Genomic DNA, 21825 nt, shown 5'->3' with positions numbered 1-21825 from the left:
TATTCTGATGCACTACATCGCTGACAATGGTATGGCGAAAAAAGCGCTGTTCTAACTGAAAATGCACATTTTTAAAAATTGTGTACATTCTCAGGTGAGACACTCTGTAGGGTTGACCACGTGATCGGAGGCCATCCGGCACGTCCGGGATTCTGCTGCCGTCAGTTTTCTTTCTTTCAACTTACTGAACAGTTTTATTTATTTATTTATTTACTTGTTTATTTATTTGTTTATGTATTTATACACTTATATATCTACTTATTTACTTCAAGGTAGTGCTCGCCTCAGCGCGAGGCCTCAGGCAGCAGTGAGCTCTACAAAGTAGTTACATCCTGTAACAGTACGTTTCTCCACACGACAAAAGAACAAAACAGCGTGAAACAAAACAAAACATTACATGCGTGAAAACCGAATGCAGTTTGTTGTTCATAAAACAAAAAGAACAAATAATGACTATACGGTGTTTAACGTTTTAGCACGAAAGTAAGAGTAAAAAATCGTAAACTCATCAGTAAAGGTCACAGGGCGACAAGCACTTGTTAAGTGCTCTTCAGCACATCATACAAAAATTGAAGGTCGTGTCTATGCGTGCAGTTCCGGCCAGTGGCCGCCGTCAGGCGTCAGACACGCGGAAAAAGTTGAGAATTGATGAAACACCTTCATATATTGATATTTCTTGTTAAAAATACACTTGACAGACACATAAAACTGCGACATAATCACCATTTTCGTGCAGATTTTATTTATAGCAGTATTGTTCACAAAGCACTCGCTCATCTACTTGTTCCAGTTGGTATACATTCATTCCAGTAGGCTGCACAAGCTCAAGAAGTTTTTGTTACCTTGCCGCATATTCCACGGACGCAAACCTGAAGGCAAAAAAAGTGGTATGGTTTTAACGTAGTTAAGCCTAGTAGACGTGCGAAAACATGTGTTTAGCCTAGTTGGCTCACGGTTTTACTCTGCTGGGGCGTCAGCACGTCTGGCGAAGATATGAGACTCAGGTTAAGCCCTGATCGGGGTTAGACTTATCCGACCTGCTCGTGCCGCAGATGGAAGTTGGTGAAGACTGCGTTGTGCAATTCACTGTGCGACAATGTGTTGCAGTTTAAGCCTGAGGACATCATCATCATCACCATCACTTTAACACGAGCGTGATCGGCTGCGGTGATGACGTAGTGCTCTAATGCAGGGGCCAGCGAAGCTGATATCTGTTTGCGCCGCCGCAGGTTCGAAACCCTAGCCACGGCAGTATTTACTTTATTTCTGCACCCTCAAGGTGAGGGACGCTGCAAGGTTCTTGGTTGGGTTTGACCCCGTCAAGCAATGCTTCCGCACTAAGAGCAAGAGTCTCAGCGTCTTATCTGATACGAGTTTGCAACCCGAAAACCGCGCAATGTTTTAGTACCATTGCGATGAAAAGGGATGCGTACAACGCGGCGCCTATTCGAATTTCTTTTCATCCCGCTTTCACCTGGGTGGTAAGTAAAAGACGTTATAGTCGTCCTAGAAAACATCAAGGACTACTCTCGCATCTTTTTTGCTACCATCGGTGTAAAAGCGTGATGAAAAAAACAAAGCAAGCACCCGAGCTCGTAGGCTCCACTCTGTTCGCATTTCTTTTCATAGCCCTTGTACAATCAGTGTTCGTCAAACAAGGGTTGAATTGCCAATGTCTTGATTCCAGAGAGATTTTCCTGTTAAGTAAGCGCATGACTTTACTGGTGAACGAAATAAAATTAGCAAAAATTTACGAAATTACCCTAAAAGTTGCCGGCAAAAGATTTCAAGAGGAGTTTGTGAAAGGAGGGTTCTGAAAATGTAACCCTGCTCCTAAACATACCACTTCAACGTTTACAGGCGGATTACCTCACATTAAAACTGAGTCGCTCATACCAGCCGGTTAAATCGATCTTTGCAGCACAATGCGCAAATAATTTTTCTTCAAGCAGTTTACTCTTGTTCGAGATTTTTATTATTATTATTATTATTATTATTATTATTATTATTATTATTATTATTATTATTATTATTATTATTATTATTATTATTAATTGGTTTGGGGGAAAGTAAGTGGTGCAGCTAGCATCTGACTCATATATTGTTGGACACCTGAACCGCGCCGTAAGGGAAGGGATAGAGGAGGGAGTGAAAGAAGAAAGGAAGAAAGAGGTGCCGTAGTGGAGGGCTCCGGCAAAATTTCGACCAGCTGGGGATCTTTAACGTGCGCTGACATCGCACAGCACACGGGCGTCTTATACCCCTGTCACACGGGCACTTGTAAGGCCTTAGAAATTAAGGTCATTTGCCCCAATGGCGCGTGACTCGCATCTACACGGCAAAGCGTCAAGACCTTTGCGATAAAGGTCCGTAGCAATAAAGGCGGCCGTCAGCGGCCTTAAAGTTGCTTTAAGGAGCAACCCAGACGGCAGCGCCAGCTAGCGAGCTCAAAGAATAAAAAGTTGACGCCATTTTTAGTTTTGAAACCGTAAAAAAATATCTAATTTATCTTATTTAATGGTTAATTTTGCGTTACAGTGCACTTAACCGTAGAGGAGGCTATGACTTAAGACATCCACACTGCTAAGAAAGGACTTGAACGCTTTTCAGCAGCCGCATCGACAAGTGCTTGCGCAGCTCGCTTTGCTGTTTTTTTTTTCGTTTGCTCTTTGTTGTGTGCGTGTTTTGAGTTTGCTTGTGTGCACAAAGATACAAGCAACAAAGCACGCTTCTCGAACACGACGAGGAGCCGAACGGAAAAGTGCGCCTACCGTGGTCGGACCGAGAACGATGAAAAAAAGAAACTTTGTTTCAAAATATCCGTTTCTCGCCGTCAGAACGCTCGTTTATTATCGTGATAGCTACTTTTTTCAACATAAACGAAAGCACTCTTAGCTGAAGTGCTACCGTCTGCTTTAATTTCATAATGTTACTAGCGCCGCTTCACACACAGCGGTGACTTTTGGCATTCACGGAGGCCACGTTCTAGCTCCTTTGGATTTGCCGTGTAGCAGCGTCGCTGCTCCTTTTCGGTTTCCTCCTTTAGTGCAATAAGACAACTTTACGGCAAAGGCCGAGAAGAAGTCCCGTGTGACAGGGGTATTAGTCTTTTGCCTCCATAAAAACGCAGCCGCCGCGGTCGGGTTCGAACCCGGGAACTCCGGATCAGTAGCCGAGCGCACTAACCACTGAGCCACCGCGGCGAGTTTTAATTGCTGCAGTTGAGCAGGAATTAAAAAGAGCCACTCGGTTTAATAAAGATTAATACATCGTTCACTCTGAGTGCAAATTGAGGGCAAGAATGAAATTCTCAATGCCATGATACAGATTGCTCATTGCTCCCATGTTTAGGCGAAACTCCCAAGGTGGAGTAAATTTGTAATAAGGGTGTAATTACTCATAAGCATCCACCCAAGCGCAAGATTGGTGCATCCCCATTGTTGCGCATTATACCGACCATAGCAATGAAAATATCTCAGGGTCACGAATCGCACTGAAATATTCCCAGGGTGAAATCTCTTACCGTCCCAGTCCCGCAACTTGTGAAGTCATGTGCTTCAAGGTCCAAGTGCGAGCGGCTTCTGTGGCCGTACGTGTTTATGCCGGAGAAGGTACATCGTACTTTACAGCGCTTAATGATGGACTGAAAAATAAACGAAAAAATCTTAATGTATCCCCTCGTCGAGAGTAGGCGCAAATACGAAATTCAACCCTGCAAAGACATAGCACACTCTTCGACAGCTCATAGATGGCATCCGCCTGGCATGCGGGAGGTGCGGGGTTCGATCCCCAGTGTCGCCGAGTAACCACCGGTGACACAATTGGTACAAGCTTTCCCCTACCTGGCGCTCGGCTTCTTTAGGGGGAAATGCTTGTAAAATGGGCCTTGGACCCCACCTTGAGAAGTTGAAAATACCTTGCGCCATAGTGCTATTTGGCCACAGATGCCCTTGCAGCAAAAAAAAAAAAAATTATCATCATATCATCGTTAAGGCCCTTTCTTTGTAGCATGTGCACGTCAGCCTTGGCAGTGAGCGTGATTACGTCGTCATCAAAATTGTCAACGTCACTGCTTCTGCATTTTCAGTTCGCTTTAGTATACCAGGTGTTACAGGGAAGACTTACGAATTTTATTTTAAAAATAGGCTTTTTGGGGTACAAAATATGGCTTTTGCGGCACAGTATCACCAGTGTTGGTGGACACCGGAAGGCCGCTGAATTGTCTCAAGTAGTAAGCTGGTTAACTAATTTCTGATAACAAACAGATAGACAACTGGTTGCAACTGGAGATTTGTAGCCATTCCTTAACAATAGCCGTATCAGTGTTAAGAATTTCGAAAACGCGATTACCCTCGCCACTGTGGCTCCACAAAATTTGACTGCACCGAGCGAAAATACACGCGCTTTCGAAAGCTTTCAGGCAAAGCAACCCCTCCGGTGCACGTAACTAGTCGAAAAGGCCAAGTTTTGTCGAGCCACAGCGCCAAGGGTAATCGTGTTTTCGAAATTCTAATAACTTATTTGGCTATTTCTAACGACCGGATACAAATCACTACTTGCAACAAGGCGCCGAACTCTACTAGTTAGATAGGGAATGATTGAAATTGGTTAACCAGCTTACTACTTAGGACGATTCACTAGGTTTCTGGTGTCCGCCAACACTGGTAATATTATGCCGCAAAAGTCATATTTTTGTCCCAAAAAGCCTAGTTTTGAAAATTTTTGAAAGTGTTCGCTGGAACACCCGGTATATATACAATACTACAAGCTGCAACCTACATCAACAGGCGCTGCAATTAGATGTTTTACCCGTGTCTTTCTGTCTCCCTTTTCTTCGTAATATAAATGTGCAAACTGGCCCCCTCATGACAACGCTAATGATCGAGCCCCATTGAAAGCAATCCTATTTTTCGTTAAACATTTTAGGTGTGTTATATGGCTTACAGATTTGATTGTTCGGCCAATTGTTATAGCATTATGGAAATTCAAAGCTCAGGCAAAAGTCCAGTCCTCCGATCCGCTATCTTATACTGCGCTTTGAACTTCCAGAAGGCGTTGTCAACCGTTGAAATTTTCTCGTTTTCTACCAGGCTGCATAGTACCGGCTTCTCAAAGGTTGCTTTTCTGAGTTTAAAAATGCCAAGGACTGCTCTGTCCACCTCTAAGGTACATGGAGGAAAAGTTTCGGCATTTTTACCCAGCTGGCGAACATCATGCGCCTCTCTGACTGAAATTAACCTAATTGGTCTTTGAGAGGAATCCATGTGGCAATTTAAGCTGCTTGGTTACTGCTGCAGCTCATCTGCAAGGAACCCCACGAGATTACATGAACCAACACACAAACGTCTCAGTCGCGGCATATGGGCAAGGCAGCCACTTTAAAGGATATGCTGAGGACAAATTGAAGTTAACTTAGGTTGGTAGATTAGCACCTTCATAATGACAGCGAGGCTGCATTCATTGCAAAAACGAATAGTGATGATGATGAATTTCAATGGCGGAAAGACATCGTCGGCCAACGAGCGCTATTGCTACAGTGTACTAGATGGTGGTGGTTGTTGCTATGAAGGGGGGGGGGGGGGGTGATACTGGTCCCGACGAGTGTACTAGAAGAGTCAGTGCAGCGTGTGGCCGGGATTGTGCATTGAGGCGCCCGAAGAGGCCACTGGCAGACGAAGAGGCGGCGCTGGAGTCGCCTTGTTAACTTGCATTGCGCCGCGTGCCTTGTGCATAAAACGACGAAATATTTCTCGTGATTTTATATAAGCAGTTTACTTTTAGCGTAGCGCGTACTGCTGCCGCTTGCTGCATAGCAAGCGCCATAAGCGCGCAAGTGTAAATCGACCTGCAGGCGCCAGATGGCGCCAGGTGCCGGGCAGCTGCCCGCACGCCTGCGGCGTCTGGACCAATCAGTGCGTGAGCAATGGTGGCACGCGGAAGGCGATAAGCGGTAGCTTACGCACTGTTCTAAATGTCTCTATTGTGAATGATAGAAACGCAGGAATGAGATTTGCTCTGATCATTGTTTCAGGGGCCTTTTAACAGCCTATGAGATAAAACTGGCACTCGTCTTCCCGAGTACAGCGTGGTCTGTGTGCCCAGACGTTCAATGTAAAAATAGGAAGACATCGTACCGAGTCCACTGTAACGTCCGCTCTGCCTGGAAGCGAGTACCTGCACAGGTCAAGCGGCTTCACCACTATACCGGGGTAGTAGCCATCCAGTGTGTGTCCTTTAGACCTAACCTGCCAGCAGGGTAGCCCTCTCAGCCTGGAACAGGTTATAAAAAGATACAAGAAAGTAAGTATTTGAAGAAGCATGTTATGCGGCTGTCTTAAACCGCTTGCACTGAAAATCCGTGCAACTTTAAGGCCCAGTTCTGACATGGCACTTAGCATGTCGAATGACAGGCGTCAACCCAAAAAGCTTGGCATGATTGAAAGCTGTAATATATTTTTTTTTTGCCCAGAAGCTGAAAAAGATTCTAAGTTAAAGTAATCTCATTTCACAAATATCTAATATCTCACTACATTTTGCAAATTGGCTACCATTTTTTTCTTCTGGCACATGCCTGACCTACACAATGGCTGTCATGAAAAATATCTTTTTGATTCTAAATTACACATAGAATTTGAAGTGCCTCCCCTCAATTTACATAGGTTGTTCGGATTTTGTTGCCTGAGACTGGAGCAGATTTATTTTGCCGCATTTATTCTCTTATATTCAAAGCGAAATACTTATGCATTATCAGGCTGCCAGCGCGCCGTTTTCAGGCGATGAAAATATGCTTTCATGTGGATATTCATTGGTCATTCCTAGTTAACTACTTTGCAGTTAATCTGTGTCAAGCCCCCACGGTCACCTAACCATTGCGACTACTGAATTTTATTCAGTGCGACCTGCAGAATGAAGTTACTCCACATTGGCATTTATGCCAAACTCCATATAAACTACTTCCCTTCACCCCTGTGGCTTCGGCAACAAAGCAAAACTCGACTGAACTGGCGTGAGATGACCTACCTTAATACGAACTGAATCTGCCGGACGCTGCAGGGGGAAAAGCGGTGGTAGTTAGGTCCGTTGTTTATGTAGCTCATGATGTAACCCTGCTTGAAAGGGCACCCGAGGGCGCCTGGGTGGCCCGGAACTAGTTCGTTCATCGGCGGTTCCCCGTCGTGGGCAGCCCCAAGTCTGCGAAAAACAAGCGATATGATAGGCATAGGTATACACACGTGCAGGTTGAAGGGGATCACCTTTTTTTCCCCTGGAATCCTGCACGAAATGCGGAAAGTCGTGCTTTGAAGAAATGCGCCTGCAGGTCAAAAATTACCGTTCACTGTGATTTCCTAAGTACTTAGGACGAGGGAAAACAATAGAAGGAACTATACCGGACAACCCTTCTTTGCGGACATGCTAGAGTGGACAGCGAAGTATAGCATATCATCCGAAATTCGCAGCATCTTATATTACTGGAGCTCAATAAATAATCTTTCAAATGAACCGATTGCATACATCCTGTTATATACATTAATTCAAAAGTCCTTTCGAATGGAGGATATGCAAAAGTACAGGATTGCACATTTTTCACTCACTCTCAAGGTGAGGAAGTGACAGCGTTAGTTAACTTGCCGCCCCACGATTTCACGATTTCAAGTGCTTGCAGATTCACACTGTCCGTGTCACCGCAGGTGGCACATTTTCCAGAGCACCCACTTCCTATTCAAGTGCTAAATATGGGTCAGACCCACCTGGCCAGCAGGTGGGAGTTTCGGGTTACTACACCCTGCAACAGCGGTGACGTCAACGGCGACTCCGTTCATTTAAGAGAGAAGTTCCTTAGGAAGCTACCGCTGTGGTAACCATATGAACACCCTGAAATTACTGCACGTTTGCGGCTCTTTTGTCACATATGTGAAGGTGGCATATCCTGGTGATGATCCTCCGACTTACAAGTGCGCCGTCTCGTGGGTGAGCGCGTGCATCCCGTCGTACGAGCCGGGAGTGTCTTCGCCGATGGCCACGAGATTAGTGGTACACACGCCTGTCACGAACGCGAGTCCTGCACATGTGAGGAGGAGGGAATACGTACAGTCTTTGTCATAGCCGGGTCTCTTAAGCACATTTGACCGTCCTAAGCTAGGAAGGTTTGAGGACTTAAAGGTGTATAGACACCTAACTTTTGGATGCGTGTTTTGTTGTTTGCAATGATGCGTAAGGCATTATTATACATGAATCACCACCTGGTATTCTCCTACGACCGCTAGATAATCTATGATCGCATTTTTTCTCGTGCTGTTTCGGTTTCGGTTTCAACGGCCGAATGAGGACTGTGATGTCAACGTGTGCTTACAGGTCACGTGAGACATGAAAAAACTGCAATATAATCACTGCTTCCACGTTCGTTGTCATTGCGGCCCTTTATGAAGGCTGGATTCAGCGCTGCAGTAAATTAAAACGATGAAGCAGCGATTATATGGACGTTTTTCTATGCCTTACGTGACACAGAAGCACACTCTGACGTCGCGGCCATCGTTCGGCTTTTGAAACCGAAGCAGCAAGACAGAAAAAAATTCGATTATAAATTATTTAGCCGTCGTAGGCGATTATCACACGGTGATTCATGTGTAGTAGTGTCTTCCGCATAATTATAGAGAGGAAAAAATGCCGCCAAAGTTAGGTGTCTATACTCCTTTAAGTTCCTGTCGCCGTCGTGAGATTAGGGTTCCTGAGTATACAAGAGGAGCCGCGATGCAGGGCCCAGTAGAAGACCCCTTGGGCTGTACATTTTTGACTGAGCCTATACGTGCTATGCAACGTGGAAGCACAGTGTGTAGGGTGCGCTGGCGAGCTTGATAAATGCCCTTTTAAGCACCCAAGAAGCTGAGCTAGAGACACGTCCAGAAAAATATCGAAGAAGCGCGGACACCAACCTTAAAGTCAAGACTGAAAAGTGGAGCGCCTTGCGCCATAGACATCAACGGGACGTCACTCACGACTCAGCGCGGCTACCGCCAATGTCTGCGAAACTCAGCAAATACTGCTGACGTCAGAGATTACACATTTCCTGCCGCTAGTTCCGCTAGTAATGAAACAATAAACGGGCTTAGGAGGGCCGAGGAAGCAGCATATGTCCACTACTAAATAATGTGTAACCAGACAGCTTTGACCTTAATCCAGATAAGCGTACGAAATATTTCACCTGCTGGGAGCCCGGAAGGACCTTAGCTACTGCAAAAACCCTCCATTGCATAATGTTTCTAACGCATACAAAATATCGTAGTGAAGACCTTCAGTTCAGATTGCAGCAATAAAACATTAAAAAAAATTGAAGGGGTGAAAAAACTGTTCGGAACAGTTACATGGGCTTTTAAAGTGGCACTGTGGACAAATTAATTTTAGCCTTATCGATACATTACTGCGTTTAATGACAGAGAGGCTACTTTAAAACTGGGCAGAGCTTTTATAAGCTAGGAAACAAATAACAAACGACAGGTATTTTGTTGAGAGGCCTTTTCACACGAAAACTCTGATTACATTTGCTAACCACTGTGTCTAGATTACATTGCTTTTCTCTGTCTCGGAGAAAAAAAAAATTGCCCTGCACGCATTCCGTGTTTCCAAATAGAACGCCAGGTGCATTCTGAAGCATTATCTGATGGCCCCCGGGGAGTATTGTCGGTTTTTTATTCTAAGTTCGCGCAATCCGAATTTTTTTTCCCTGCAGAAATTTAGGGTTCCTAGTCATCACCAACTGCGCGAGTTGGAATTTGGTGGCGGGGTGAAAAAAATCCAGTTTATTTATAATTTCTCATGAACAAATACGTCTTGTCTTGCCCGAAGAACTGGACAGAAAACACAGAGTCAAGCTATGCAATTTTACAAAAGACGGAAATTGGATCGAAGTGCCTTAGTGTTTCCTCAATGAAGTTCGCCAAAGAAAGTTCGTCTTTACCTTTGCGGCTGGTGTCGGGTACACCGTTATCCGCAGCGAACATGTCACGTCTGGAAGAAAACAACCCAGATGCAAAGTTAAGCTCTGCAGCGTGATGAAAACCTGACGACTACACGAAGAAGTCGCGCAAAGTTCAAGAATTAGGTGTTTTAGTTACCCGGTTATGAGGTACACTACATCCGGGTACCCATATTCTCGCTTCTTCAGATCAACGTAGTGCGTCAGCCTCTGTATCGTGGCTGTGTCGTCCATGTATCTGTCGTTTCCGTGGAGGTAAGGCTCGGTCTGCGCAGATTCCAAAACAAACAATAAACAGGTTTTAAGGCGAAAGCCCTTCTTGGCTCATGAGTGGTGTGGACGGAAGTTGTAGACAGAGGCTGTCCTCAAAATTGTCCGCATGAACTGCCAATCATAGGTTGTTTGGTAATTAAAATAACAAGAAAAAGTCTAGGTCTAGGTGGGAATGGAACCCGGGCCGCCGGCGCGCGAGACGGGGACGCTGCCAATATAATAATAATTGGTTTTGGGGGAAAGGAAATGGCGCAGTATCGTCTCACATATCGTTGGGCACCTGAACCGCGCCGTAAGGGAAGGATAAAGGAGGGAGTGAAAGAAGGGAAGAGGTGCCGTAGTGGAGGGCTCCGGTATCATTTCGACCACCTGGGGATCTTTAACGTGCGCTGACATCGCACAACACACGGGCGCCTTAGCGTTTTTCCTCCATAAAAACGCAGCCGCCGCGGTCGGGTTCGAATCCGGGAACTCCGGATCAGTAGCCGAGCGCCCTAACCACTCAGCCACCGCGGTGGGTCGCTGCCAATCTGCCACTGCACTTTTTTTTAAAAGCGTTAGCTCTTGTTGCTCCTTTTCGGGGGGTCTGCTACCACCTCCTTTCGGCGTGAAATTTTCTAAGTCCGTAGAATCTAAGATGGCGGCCCCCATAGTAAATCGATATAGCAACCCAATTGGAGATTGATTGGTGACGTCATTAGTATATTGAATTGGTTATTGATTGGTGGCGCCACTTACATATCCAATTGGTTACTGATTGGTGATGTCACTTATAAATCTGAGATGTCGGCCAATTATTATTATATGAAGAAATAAACGTACAAATTCGTATTTCCATTGCTGTACCTCACTTAACTCTCATTCACATCAATTCTAGTAAACCAAACAGCTAATGCTGGTTACTTCGTCTTCCAGACGGTGGCGGCAACTTTTTTTATTGTCATGCTTCGACAAAACACTACAAAATCTTCAGAGGTATTCACCAAATCCTGACACCAGCAACCTGCCAGATCTTCCTGTCAGGCCTTGTCAGGTTTAGAATTCTCTCAACAGCCTCAAATTTTCCATCCTGGGTAGCCAGTCGGGTACACATTACTGTCATTGAAATCGCAATCCTCCACGACACTTCGACGTTTGAAGCTGAATAAAGGCGCGTCTAGTGAATGCACAGTCCTTAAAAACGTACCTTCAAGATATGTACTGAGGACTACATGAGTAATTATGCGCATTTTACTTACAGATGTCGCAACCAAGCGAGTACAAATTTTCTCCACTTCCGGTAAATTTCCTCCGTGCTTGGCGTGCAGTCGTAGCGCCATCATGTGGCACCCACTGAAAACCCCCTCGCAATGTACGGCCCAGCAGATGGCGTAGGTGGCGAACCGCGCACAGCTATCGCATTTCCGCGCGTAAGGAAACTTAACTGCACCTCATAATTTTTAAGTAAGGGCAGCGCATGAAGATGTAGCATATAACTGGTGCAAACACAACACTCACCTGCAGACTTCTTTCGAGTCCTACCAGCAGGAGCTTCACCCTCGGAGCGACAGTGTCCTGGTAGCGTAGGTTCGCCTGGAAGGAGGAAATGTGATGATTTGTGAATACAATGCGCAGTATCCGTCTGAGTACCCGCATCCTCACAGCCGAGATTGTGTTTCACGAAGCGTACGTTATGACTACGAAAAGTAAGCCTCTGTGGCATACAGGATAGAAATGTATATTGGATGTATATTGGATGTATATTGGGTAAAACCAACGCACGACAGACTAAATTGACAAACTTATCCGCCAGCGGACAGAAAGCTCAATAAGAGATAGGAGGTTATGTGGAGAAAATTACAGAACGGGGGTTTCTCCCAACCCTGTACTCTATAGCAAGTGGCACCCTGAAGTCTTCAGATCACAGTGCATATTTTGTGACGAGGCAGCAACTTTGATCCACATGGTGTGGACATGTCCGACTAGGAGGTTTTGCTCTGAAGCCCAGACCCTAACGTCCAGCAGGACATCATCGGTCAAGTCCTTGCTGCTGCTGTATCCCAAAGGATTCCGGCCGACGGGGGAGATTGACTTTTCTCCATCCCCTTCATCTATGGAATAGCTTCGTGGTTTCTCTTTCTCTTTTCAATTATTTTCACCTACTGGTGGATGAAATTTCTCTTTGCTTTTCCTTGGGCTTATTTATTTTTCATCCTGATTGGTTTAAGCACGACTCAGGCAGAGTTGCCTTTGTTTTTATTTCACTTTTAAAGCCTCAACACACATAGAATACGTGCAGGACCAAGTTCCGAGTATTAGGGAGGAGCCATAGCAGCAACTGCTGTGTGAAATCACCCTTTTATATTTAATTTATGGTTCCTAATATGAAGGCAACTTTGAGGCGTGTACTATAAGCGTCTGCTAAGACGGTGAAGCTTTCTCGTGACCTTCGGGTGTTGTCAGATAAGCGGCCTACGTTTTCTTTTGTCATGCTGCCATCCCCGGTCTCTGTTGTGCTCAGGTCGCGAAGTAGAAAAGCAGTTAGCTTACTTGCATTTCTTTGATTTAACCCCTTCCGCCCTCCCCATATTCAATCACAAATGTTGTACGTGTTGTTGCCACAGGTAACCTGTTACCTGCACACTGTCGCGTTCTACAAACCACTGCGTGAGCAAATGATGCTTCGGTATTTGTAGAAACACCTTTGAGTGCTCACGCGAGGTTCAACCAGGAGATAAATATGGAGAAATATCTGGTGCTACTCACGCTGTTAACCATGACGCACAAGTATCCGAGCAACCTTTCCATCTTGCCGAAGCGCTCTTGGTGCTTCTTGTCTGAGATGACAAACAACTCTATTGTTACGTGCGCAGGAACCCTTTGGTAAGGGTTGTACTGCCTCTCCCTTATGAGCGTCGCTTTATCTGAAATATTTGAGAGGGGAAATCAGTACCAGAAGCCCCAACCTAAAAAAAAAAACTGCAAATCTGTGAGGTTTCGATCAGGCTAAGCCTACTTTTAAAATTCTGCGAACGAAACTAGTGGCGAAAAAAAGAGTATACAGTTGAACTCTTAACAGCCAGTGGATTACTTTCTAGCTACGGCTGTTAGATACTTCAAAGCAGCATCCACAGGCAAGCAATGAACAACGGGCACCGAAAAGTTTGCTCTCAGTGAGTCAGCGCATACCAAATACTTTCTTGCTGTGTTCCAAAACGAAGCGGAAACGTATAAATGCAAGCCTGTACGAAAAATCACTGCTTAAAAAAGAAAAGAGCCAGAACTGTCGCTCAGATTTAATTGCAAATCGCTTGCTGCCTTTATAGAAAGCAGGTGCTGCCTGGATGGTATAAAGCACTGTAGTGCACAGAACTGAAGAACCGTTAAACATTTTCGAACGCTATACTCGTTGCGTGCACATCAGTGTACAGCTCTCCAACTATTTAAAAAGATCAAGGGAGCGCCGAGCAGTCAGTCGTTCGGCGTCCCATGCAGCGAGCAGACGATCAGCGGGGGTTGTTCCACGTCAGCAGAACAGCCAAGCATACGACGCTTCAAACATGCAGTTTCTTACTATTAACTAGAGGGAAAGCTGGCGCCCCGACTATGGGAGTTTGCATAAAGCTTCCTCAAGACCACCTCAGTCACCATGGTCGCTCTAGGCATCATGGGACAGAGAGCTACCGACTGCAGAACCACGACTTTTGGCCAATAAATATTGCAAAAATTAACGTTGTTCGATAACCGAGAATGCCCTAACATTCAATATCCTGTCTAAAAATTGCAACACACGAGCAGAAAACCATGTAAATGCAAAGTTTACTGATCCGGAGTTCCCGGGTTCGAACCCGACCGCGGCGGCTGCGTTTTTATGGAGGAAAAACGCTAAGGCGCCCGTGTGCTGTGCGATGTCAGTGCACGTTAAAGATCCCCAGGTGGTCGAAATTATTCCGGAGCCCTCCACTACGGCACCTCTCTCTTCCTTTCTTCTTTCACTCCCTCCTTTATCCCTTCCCTTACGGCGCGGTTCAGGTGTCCAACGATATATGAGACAGATACTGCGCCATTTCCTTTCCCGCCCAAAAACCAATTATAATTATATATATATATATATAATAAGCGATGGCTCGCTCTCCTATTGGCCAAGTATTGCGCACCACAGAAACTAATAAAAAATGTTATAATAAGGGAGTAATTACTCATTGGCATCCACCCAAGCGCAGCCAAAACCCCGGACCAGGACGAATTTTTTTTTTTTTTTTTTTTTTACGGCGAAGTTTCCGAGAAAGCTGTATAGCTTTCCTCTGTAGCCGTATGGCTCCGCTTGGGTAGATGAAAATAAGTCATCACTTTCTTATTACAAATTTACTCCACTTTGGGGGATTCCCCTAAAACATTTGACTAATAAAAAATGTTGTTGCTTAAACACTTTGAGAGGCTTTTTAATGGCATTACGGAAAACATAAACCTTTTATTGTCATCGTGCGCTTTTGCGTTTTGGCTACTATAGCTTTTGCGCACTACGTTGTGCCAAAGTCGTCTGCGCGCGAGGCGCGCCATGGACGGAATTGGCAAATCTCAGTAACGCCACTCTGGTTTCCGAAAAAATCCGACTGCCCTGCACGAAGTAGCTCATCAGCTCATGATGCTTTGAGCGTCCTAGCCGCCGCGGTGGCTGAGTGGTTACGGCGCTCGTCTGCTGGCCCTGAAGACGCGGGTTCGATCCCGGCCGTGGCGGTCTAATTTCGATGGAGGTGAAATTTTAGAGGCCCGTGTACTGTGCTATGTCAGTGCACGTTAAAGAATCCCAGGTGGTCGAAATTTCCGGAGACCTTCACTACGGCGTCCCTCATAGCCTGAGTCGCTTTGGGACATTAAACCGCCATAAAACCAAACCAAACCTTTGAGCGTCGATGGTGTCTGGGGTGCAGCGCGGTCAGCTTTCCCTCTAGATAACATTTAGAAACCCTGTGGAGTCGCCACTGCAGTTCTGCATGGTCAGCGGGGTTTGTGTCACGTCAGCAGAACAGCCGAGCAGACGACGCTGCAAACTGGCAAGCGCTCTGTGCGCATGCGCCAACGCTCGTCCGTGTCGCCACTGCGGTCCTGTATTGGGCCCTGAACGATCGTCGACTGGGCGACGCTCCCGTGATATTACAAAAAGATTGCACAGCGGTGCATAACTATGCACTTGTGCATGACACGAGTGCACGGGTGCACGTGTTTTCTTCTGCAACACAGCACAGAAGCATACCTTTCTTTGGGAGGAGGGCATCGTATTTGGCCCCTTCTTTCTCCTCTATTTCGTAGATATGATGAGGCACGTGTCCCTCCTCGGACCTTTCCATCGTTGGTGCAGGAGCGATCCTGTGACGCGGTCCGATAACGCCGTCCTATAAAGTGGACATCAAAAAATATAAAACTGGACAACGGTCTGACCTTTCTTTCTCATTATCGGAGACTGTTTTAAGGTTGACAAAAATGCCTGTTTACCATCAGACTTTCCAAAGCGTGCGGCCGTAAAACTTCTCGCAACACAGCTCAGTTAAGCCTTCTTTCTGTCCAGATCCCGCCCCCAAAGCTGCCACGTTGGCTAGCGTTTGCGCGTTGTATTGTCCTTCACAGATTACTCTGCCTTTATCTTAATGTCATTCGGGGCTGCTGGCTGCTGGCGGAAGCTCTCGATTTATTTTTCAAAAAGATATCAGTTTTTTTCTCTATATAATGTCTCCATATGAGGCCTTGAAACTACTCGTGCGAATAAAGAAAAAAATCGTTAATGCACATAAAATGTAATAAATGACGGCAACATTCGCGTTGCCACAGTGGTCACATATTACTGCTCCGCTTCTTTTTGTGTGTGGAGTAGCACCAAGTAAGAGACTTACGTGATCGTAGAAGGTGGGGGGGGGGGGGGGGGTAGTTAGTGGACTGGTCTGCGAGCACAAAACAAAGCCGCGACTTTTCTTTTAGTAACAATTCTTTTTTGCAATGATCTTTGAATTCGTGTAAGCGGGGCACCTCGACTTTCTCTCTTTTTTTTTACTCTGGCCACAAGCGGACAGCAAGTTTCCAGGTTAAATGTCTGATCAAACTTCTTCTATTCACGTAACACTAAGTGTTTCAAGCTTTGTGCCCTCCTAATTTAACCGATAACAACGTGTAGAGTGACAGGATCAGTGGATAGGTGAATAAAATTATTTTTACAGGAATGATATACACAGGCCCGTGTTGGAAGAATCCCACTGCAATGCTCATCAGCTCGCTGCGGAGTTCAATCCTTCTTCACGCGTTGCCTGGTTGACTTTGCGCCTTGTTCTGTTAGTGCCTAACATTGTCTCTGATATCGACGTGCAAAAAGCCGACTTTTTTGGCTATACAACGCTGTGTTATTCTCGCTCCCATGTAGCTCAGGCAGTGCGACCTTCGTCCGTGTTAACGAAGATCAGGTGTTAAAAAAGAGGCAAATACATTCTCTTGCAACTGATATCTCACAACATGCTGGTTTTGTACGCAGCGTCTTATGCGTAATCGGAGATCACTTCGGTAACGCTTTCAACCCAACAAGGTTAAAAGCCTAATGAAGACCTTACTCACAATACAAGACGAATCCTTCGAGAAACTTACCAGCTCCAAAGCGTCGGAGACAGTTCTCACCGCGACCGTGGCGAAGTTTTTGCGGTCTTCGTAAAGATTTCCGTCGATATCTTCACCTCTGATCTGGAAATGGAGCGAAGCACTGAAGCTGTTGTGCCTTCCTTTCCTACACTGGCAGCTGTTCTGCGAGGCCCTCAATGCCAGACTGCCGAATCTGCCCAATGGAGGAAGGTGTGCAAAAAGGCGCAGTCACAAACTCTAATGTTTCTCCGGTGTTCACGGACGAATAAAATGCTCTATTTGCTTGTCACGATTACAAACCCTCATGAAGTCTGCGGGACTGTTAATTTTCTCCATAACTTTAATGCCTCCCACATCCCAGTTTTGCTTGTGTGAGCTGAAACTTGTCAGATTAAAAACTCTTTTATTTCTAGACTGCCAGTATACACACTTGGAAAAGAGTTAATGACTCTGCAACAAATGTACTACTTTAAGCTCTTTTTTTTTTCTGGGGAAGGGGGAGGGGGGGGGGGGGGTTTCGACGATCACGTTGTACGTCATTCATTATCCCTTGACGTCACTGCCCATACCTGACGTCACTGTTGCCTCCTGGGTACCTACTTCTGCCCAGTCTCCTCGTTCCAGGAGTAGAATTGTGCTGGTAATCAATGCAATGAACATCCTCAACGTTCAAGACAGTTTCTGCAAACTGCGCTCTTTCGGACCCTTCAGCCAAAGCATGCAGGACCAGTTTAGCACTTTGTTGAACATCTTCTTACTTCGATTGGACAGAACAATTAAATGCCACTGCATATCCTGTTTTGATTACCTGCATGCGATATTCAGGACTCCTATAGCACTTAGCTTATTGCCTCGCCATCGTAGGAGACAAAAACTTTAATGAAAACAAGCGCTCCAGCGGACTTTATATTGCACTTACGAAGCGGACAGCCGGTGTGCCATTTTCGAACTCGTGGACAGTCAGCGTAGGCGCCGCAACGGACGCTCTGAGCAGGCTGAGGGTGAGGTCTTCGTGGATGTGCACCAGCTTGGCGCCGTCTGCAGCCCGCTCTTCAAGGAGTCTCGGGTAGACCAGCCTCGGCTGCGGCGCACCTTCGTTGCCAGCGCAAATGGAGGAAGTGAAAGTTAACAAAACTTGTACGTAACGCTATGCGAAGCCCAGCGGCCAGTCAAGCTCATCAGAGCGTCATCTATGCCTTTCCTTCCGGTGAAAGTGGTTGATTGATTGATTGATTGATTGATTGATTGATTGATTGATTGATTGATTGATTGATTGATTGATTGATTTAAACAGCGGACACCCAACATTGTTTTCTTAGGAGTCTGGTGAAAGCCGGTGGATACATGTACGGACGGCGGGAAAAAAAACTCAGGAGCCTGTATGTCGTAAGAGCTGCCTTTTTAATGCAGTTGCATTAGAGTTATCATCACATCAAATCCCAGCCGATGTCTGATGCCACGAAATTCCCCGATTGTCGACAGAAGTCACTTGATGAAACGCCATGATGTGGTCAAGAGAACTCACTTGACTTTGTGTCGTCATCAGATCCTGCCCACGGTAGTAGGTGGCAACCTGACCACAGGATTATGAGCGACCTGCTCACAGTGGTAGGTGGCAGCTAAAGTTATTGATTGGTCGAGACAGGTCACGTGACCTTGGGGCGTCATCACAACCGGTCCACCGGATTGTGAGCAACCGAGTTCTAGACTGCAATCTGCATAGCATTAAATTTCACGTCAGGAGCAACCTGGGGCTGTCCGGTATCACGAAATTCACAGATTGGTCGAGATAGGTACGATGTCACAAGGTCATGTGACTTCAAAGGAAACATTCACTGGCTAATCACGTAGAGGAGTTGGAAAGAAGCTGCGAAAGATGTGAAATCTAATGATATCGCGTTCCACTCTTAATGGGATTTAAGCGTCCTCATAGTTTTTCTTTCGTTCTTGCCGTGTCGGCTCTAATTTTTTGTAGTGATAGCTTCACTACGCTACCTCTTGGACCCTTCAGCGTGGCGCCACTTGAGCTCCGTGGCGGCGCCGTTGGTCACGTGGTTGGTCACGTGGGTGGATCACGTGGTGCGCCCGTTGGTCACGTGGTGCAGAGCAGCTGCTGCTGCCGGCGACGCGTCGCGCAACAGCTGCAACAGCTGTGCGCATGCGCCGTGTCATGTGGGACGAAGAAGAAGGAACGCCCAGCGAAACGTAGCGGCGAAAGACTGACTGCAATTCGACTGAGCGAGTTCCACTTGGCCAGCTGTAGCTATCGCGTCGCTCCAGGTTGAACCAGAGCTAAACCACCGCCATTTTTTAATCTTTTGCTATCTTTCGGGGGGGGGGGGGGGTAATGGGAACGCACAGAAATCAAAAGAGCAGGCATAGCGGCTAGTTGGTGCGACTTAGAATCGTTCAACGCAATGTATACGCTAGACAAAATAGCGGCAGAGGAAAAACAAAATGTATCTAAGACAGAGTTTAATGTTAAAGCTCTGAGTAGCGCTACTTCTCGCTCATGTCATTGTGTTTCTGTTTCCCTGTTCAGCTTCCACATTGCCCTAAATTTTTGAAACACGGAAGTCCTTGGAATAAATCACGCGTAGTCCGGAAGTGATTTCAAGTAATCAAAATTCAGCGTATTCGCAATGCTAGGTATTCAGATTGTTATTACAAGCGTCTCCGTGTTCACCGAAGCTTACAGCATAATCAGAAAAGGACACTGGCATCATTAGTGCCTTTCAACATTTTTCTAACTCGAAACACATGTTTCCTACAATTTCTCTTAACCTTTATTCTAGCTCGAGCATGGTTCGTAATGTTTGCTTGGCATACGTATTTCAGTAATGATATTCGCTTCTATTTTACAACTGAGTGGAAGCACACCCAATCCATCATCTACAAAATCCTTATGTGCACGCTGAGACATGTATCACATTGAAGATACGGTAATGGCATTATCCATTCCAGCTGCTGTATGTTAATCGCGCCTACTTAACATCCTAGCACCTTCGTGATATACCCGACAGTGCCACTCCATTTTTATCAACAATCGTACTTTAATCGCAACCGGCAAGAAGAATTCGGTAAGATAACAAATCACCATTTGCCTTACCTTTGACAGCACGTGCCAGAAAAATGACGATGACGATGGCTCCCACTTTGTGAAGAGCTGGAAAAGTCATTCTCGAAGCAGTGCTACTGTTCGATCCGGTGTGCTACTGTTCGAAACAAGTGCCGCTGCTGAGTTATATTTAAATGAGTCATTCAGGTCAATAGAGGGAAAAACACTCTCAGTACTGACTTAGTGCACACCGGTGTTATTAGCCGCTGTCGTCAGTGTGCTTCGCCCTTTGAGCGCAAGCCCAGTGTGGCCGAGTGAACCAACAATTTTTCTTTTTATTTCTTCTGATGACACATGTGTTTGAAATGTCACTGAAGGGTGTGTTTCGTCGGGCAGAAGGCCGCGCCTAGTCAGCGCGAAAATCAGAGACATTCGTCTTGAGACCAAACAATGACGTGACTGCAATCTTTCCGAGAAGTAACGATGACTAGTTCACGACTCATGTCGCCTCAGTCGCTACGTTGCACATGTCGCGAGGGGAAAAAAATCGAAAGCTGGCTGCAACTTGTATGAAATTTTCGGAAGAAACGTTAATCACCACCTTGCGCCGGCCAGAGCAATCTCTGGCCTTAGATGTGAATGTCGCCTTGTCTGGAAAGTTGCTTGAAGCAGAAAAGGCAGCTATAGCGATTAGATTCTCATCATACAGCTAGTATTACCGTTATTTTCTTTTTTGTTCGGGATTCGTATCTTTCTCGTAAACCTTTGGCTCTCCCTCAATGCTTCCAGACAACAATTCCAGACAATGTTTTTAGCTTAATATCAATAATTCGGCCAAATCTCGAATATGCATGTACTGTATGGGTCTCCTATACTAACGCTAACATCGACGCCCTCGAAAAAATACAGCCTAGGGAAGGTACTTTTTTTTTTCGAAGTGCCGTGCAACTGACTTCTCAGCACCTGTAATGAGGCAACATAAAATCCCGACACTTAAAACGAGAAGAAAAATTCAGCGTCTAAAATTTATCTTGTTTCTTAAAAATTATCTTCTCGCTCTAACTCCCGACCCGTTTATAACACCACTTACTGCACGCAGAACACGTCATCGACACCATGCCTCTCTGAAGCAAGGCTGAATGGTGGGCCAGTTGGTAAGACATGCCAAGGAATAATTTTTAACAGCCGAAAAAAGATTAGCAACAAGAGGAGAACCTACACAGTAGTTGTTAGTCCAGCCTTGTCCTGTGTAGGTTCTCCTCTTGTCCCTCGTATCTTCTCGGCTGGTAAAATTTATTCTTCGACATGTCTCTCTCACTCCATATAGCACCAAAACAAACGTTTTTAGATATTATTTTTTTCCTGCGCACAATAAGCGAATGGAACAACCAACCACAATCACAACTAAGCAACATTGATGTCATTCAAGGTTTAAATTGATAACATGACACATCTTTCGCATTTTATATTACTTCTCATTGTCTATGCTTTGTTTTTTCTTGCGGCAATACTCTTTGTGTAGCTGTTGCGTACGTTTGCAATTAGTTTTTTTAAGCATTCTCTGCCTCCTTTGCTCAGATACAATCAGAATTGTGTTGCTGTTTTCTCTTTATCCTGTCCCCAGAACATTTGTATGTGCCATTTGTATTTGTCAGTTGTATTTGCATAACTTTTATGCCCCTCCTGCTTGAGCCTCAAGGCCTGCAGTATTGATATAATTAATTAATTAATTGTATTGGGGCGGGTAGTCAACGCTTAAGGATCCCCAGGTGGTCGAAATTATTCCTGAGCCCTCCACTACAGTGCGTCTTTCTCTCTACCTTCTGTCACTCCCACCTTCCTCCCTTCAAATATGGCGTGGTTTAGTTGTCCACCGAGAAATTATTGTGCCATTTGCTTTCCTTTAAAAGAATGAAAAATTACAAAA

At 45.6% G+C, this 21825-nt stretch overlaps 1 protein-coding gene across 1 annotated transcript; it reads right to left on the bottom strand.

The window, feature by feature from the left end:
• Window positions 1–719: 719 nt before the first annotated feature.
• Window positions 720–20195, bottom strand: LOC144105691 (venom metalloproteinase antarease-like TtrivMP_A). The gene is made up of 13 exons (XM_077638797.1): window positions 19950–20195; window positions 17760–17932; window positions 16850–16942; window positions 15477–15615; window positions 12989–13146; window positions 11741–11815; window positions 10110–10237; window positions 9953–10002; window positions 7951–8059; window positions 7021–7191; window positions 6135–6270; window positions 3524–3643; window positions 720–869 (listed from the first exon to the last, which is right to left on the bottom strand). Exons 1-13 carry the CDS (start codon window positions 20017–20019, stop codon window positions 825–827), a joined length of 1467 nt encoding a protein of 488 aa, XP_077494923.1. The 5' UTR covers window positions 20020–20195; the 3' UTR covers window positions 720–824.
• Window positions 20196–21825: the final 1630 nt, after the last annotated feature.

The sequence above is a fragment of the Amblyomma americanum genome, chromosome 9 (genome assembly GCF_052857255.1).
Source record: "Amblyomma americanum isolate KBUSLIRL-KWMA chromosome 9, ASM5285725v1, whole genome shotgun sequence".
NCBI classification, from domain to species: Eukaryota; Metazoa; Arthropoda; class Arachnida; order Ixodida; family Ixodidae; genus Amblyomma; species Amblyomma americanum.
This window is presented reverse-complemented; position numbering and strand designations above follow the sequence as displayed.

Excerpts from the sequence above, each read along its gene's own strand:
- LOC144105691 (XM_077638797.1), bottom strand. The coding sequence starts at position 20,019 with ATGACTTTTCCAGCTCTTCACAAAGTGGGAGCCATCGTCATCGTCATT. Across the intron at positions 15,616-16,849 it reads TCTCCGACGCTTTGGAGCTG|GACGGCGTTATCGGACCGCG; the intron begins GTAAGTTTCTCG and ends TCCACTTTATAG. Across the intron at positions 7,192-7,950 it reads ACCCACGAGACGGCGCACTT|ACTTGGGGCTGCCCACGACG; the intron begins GTAAGTCGGAGG and ends TGTTTTTCGCAG.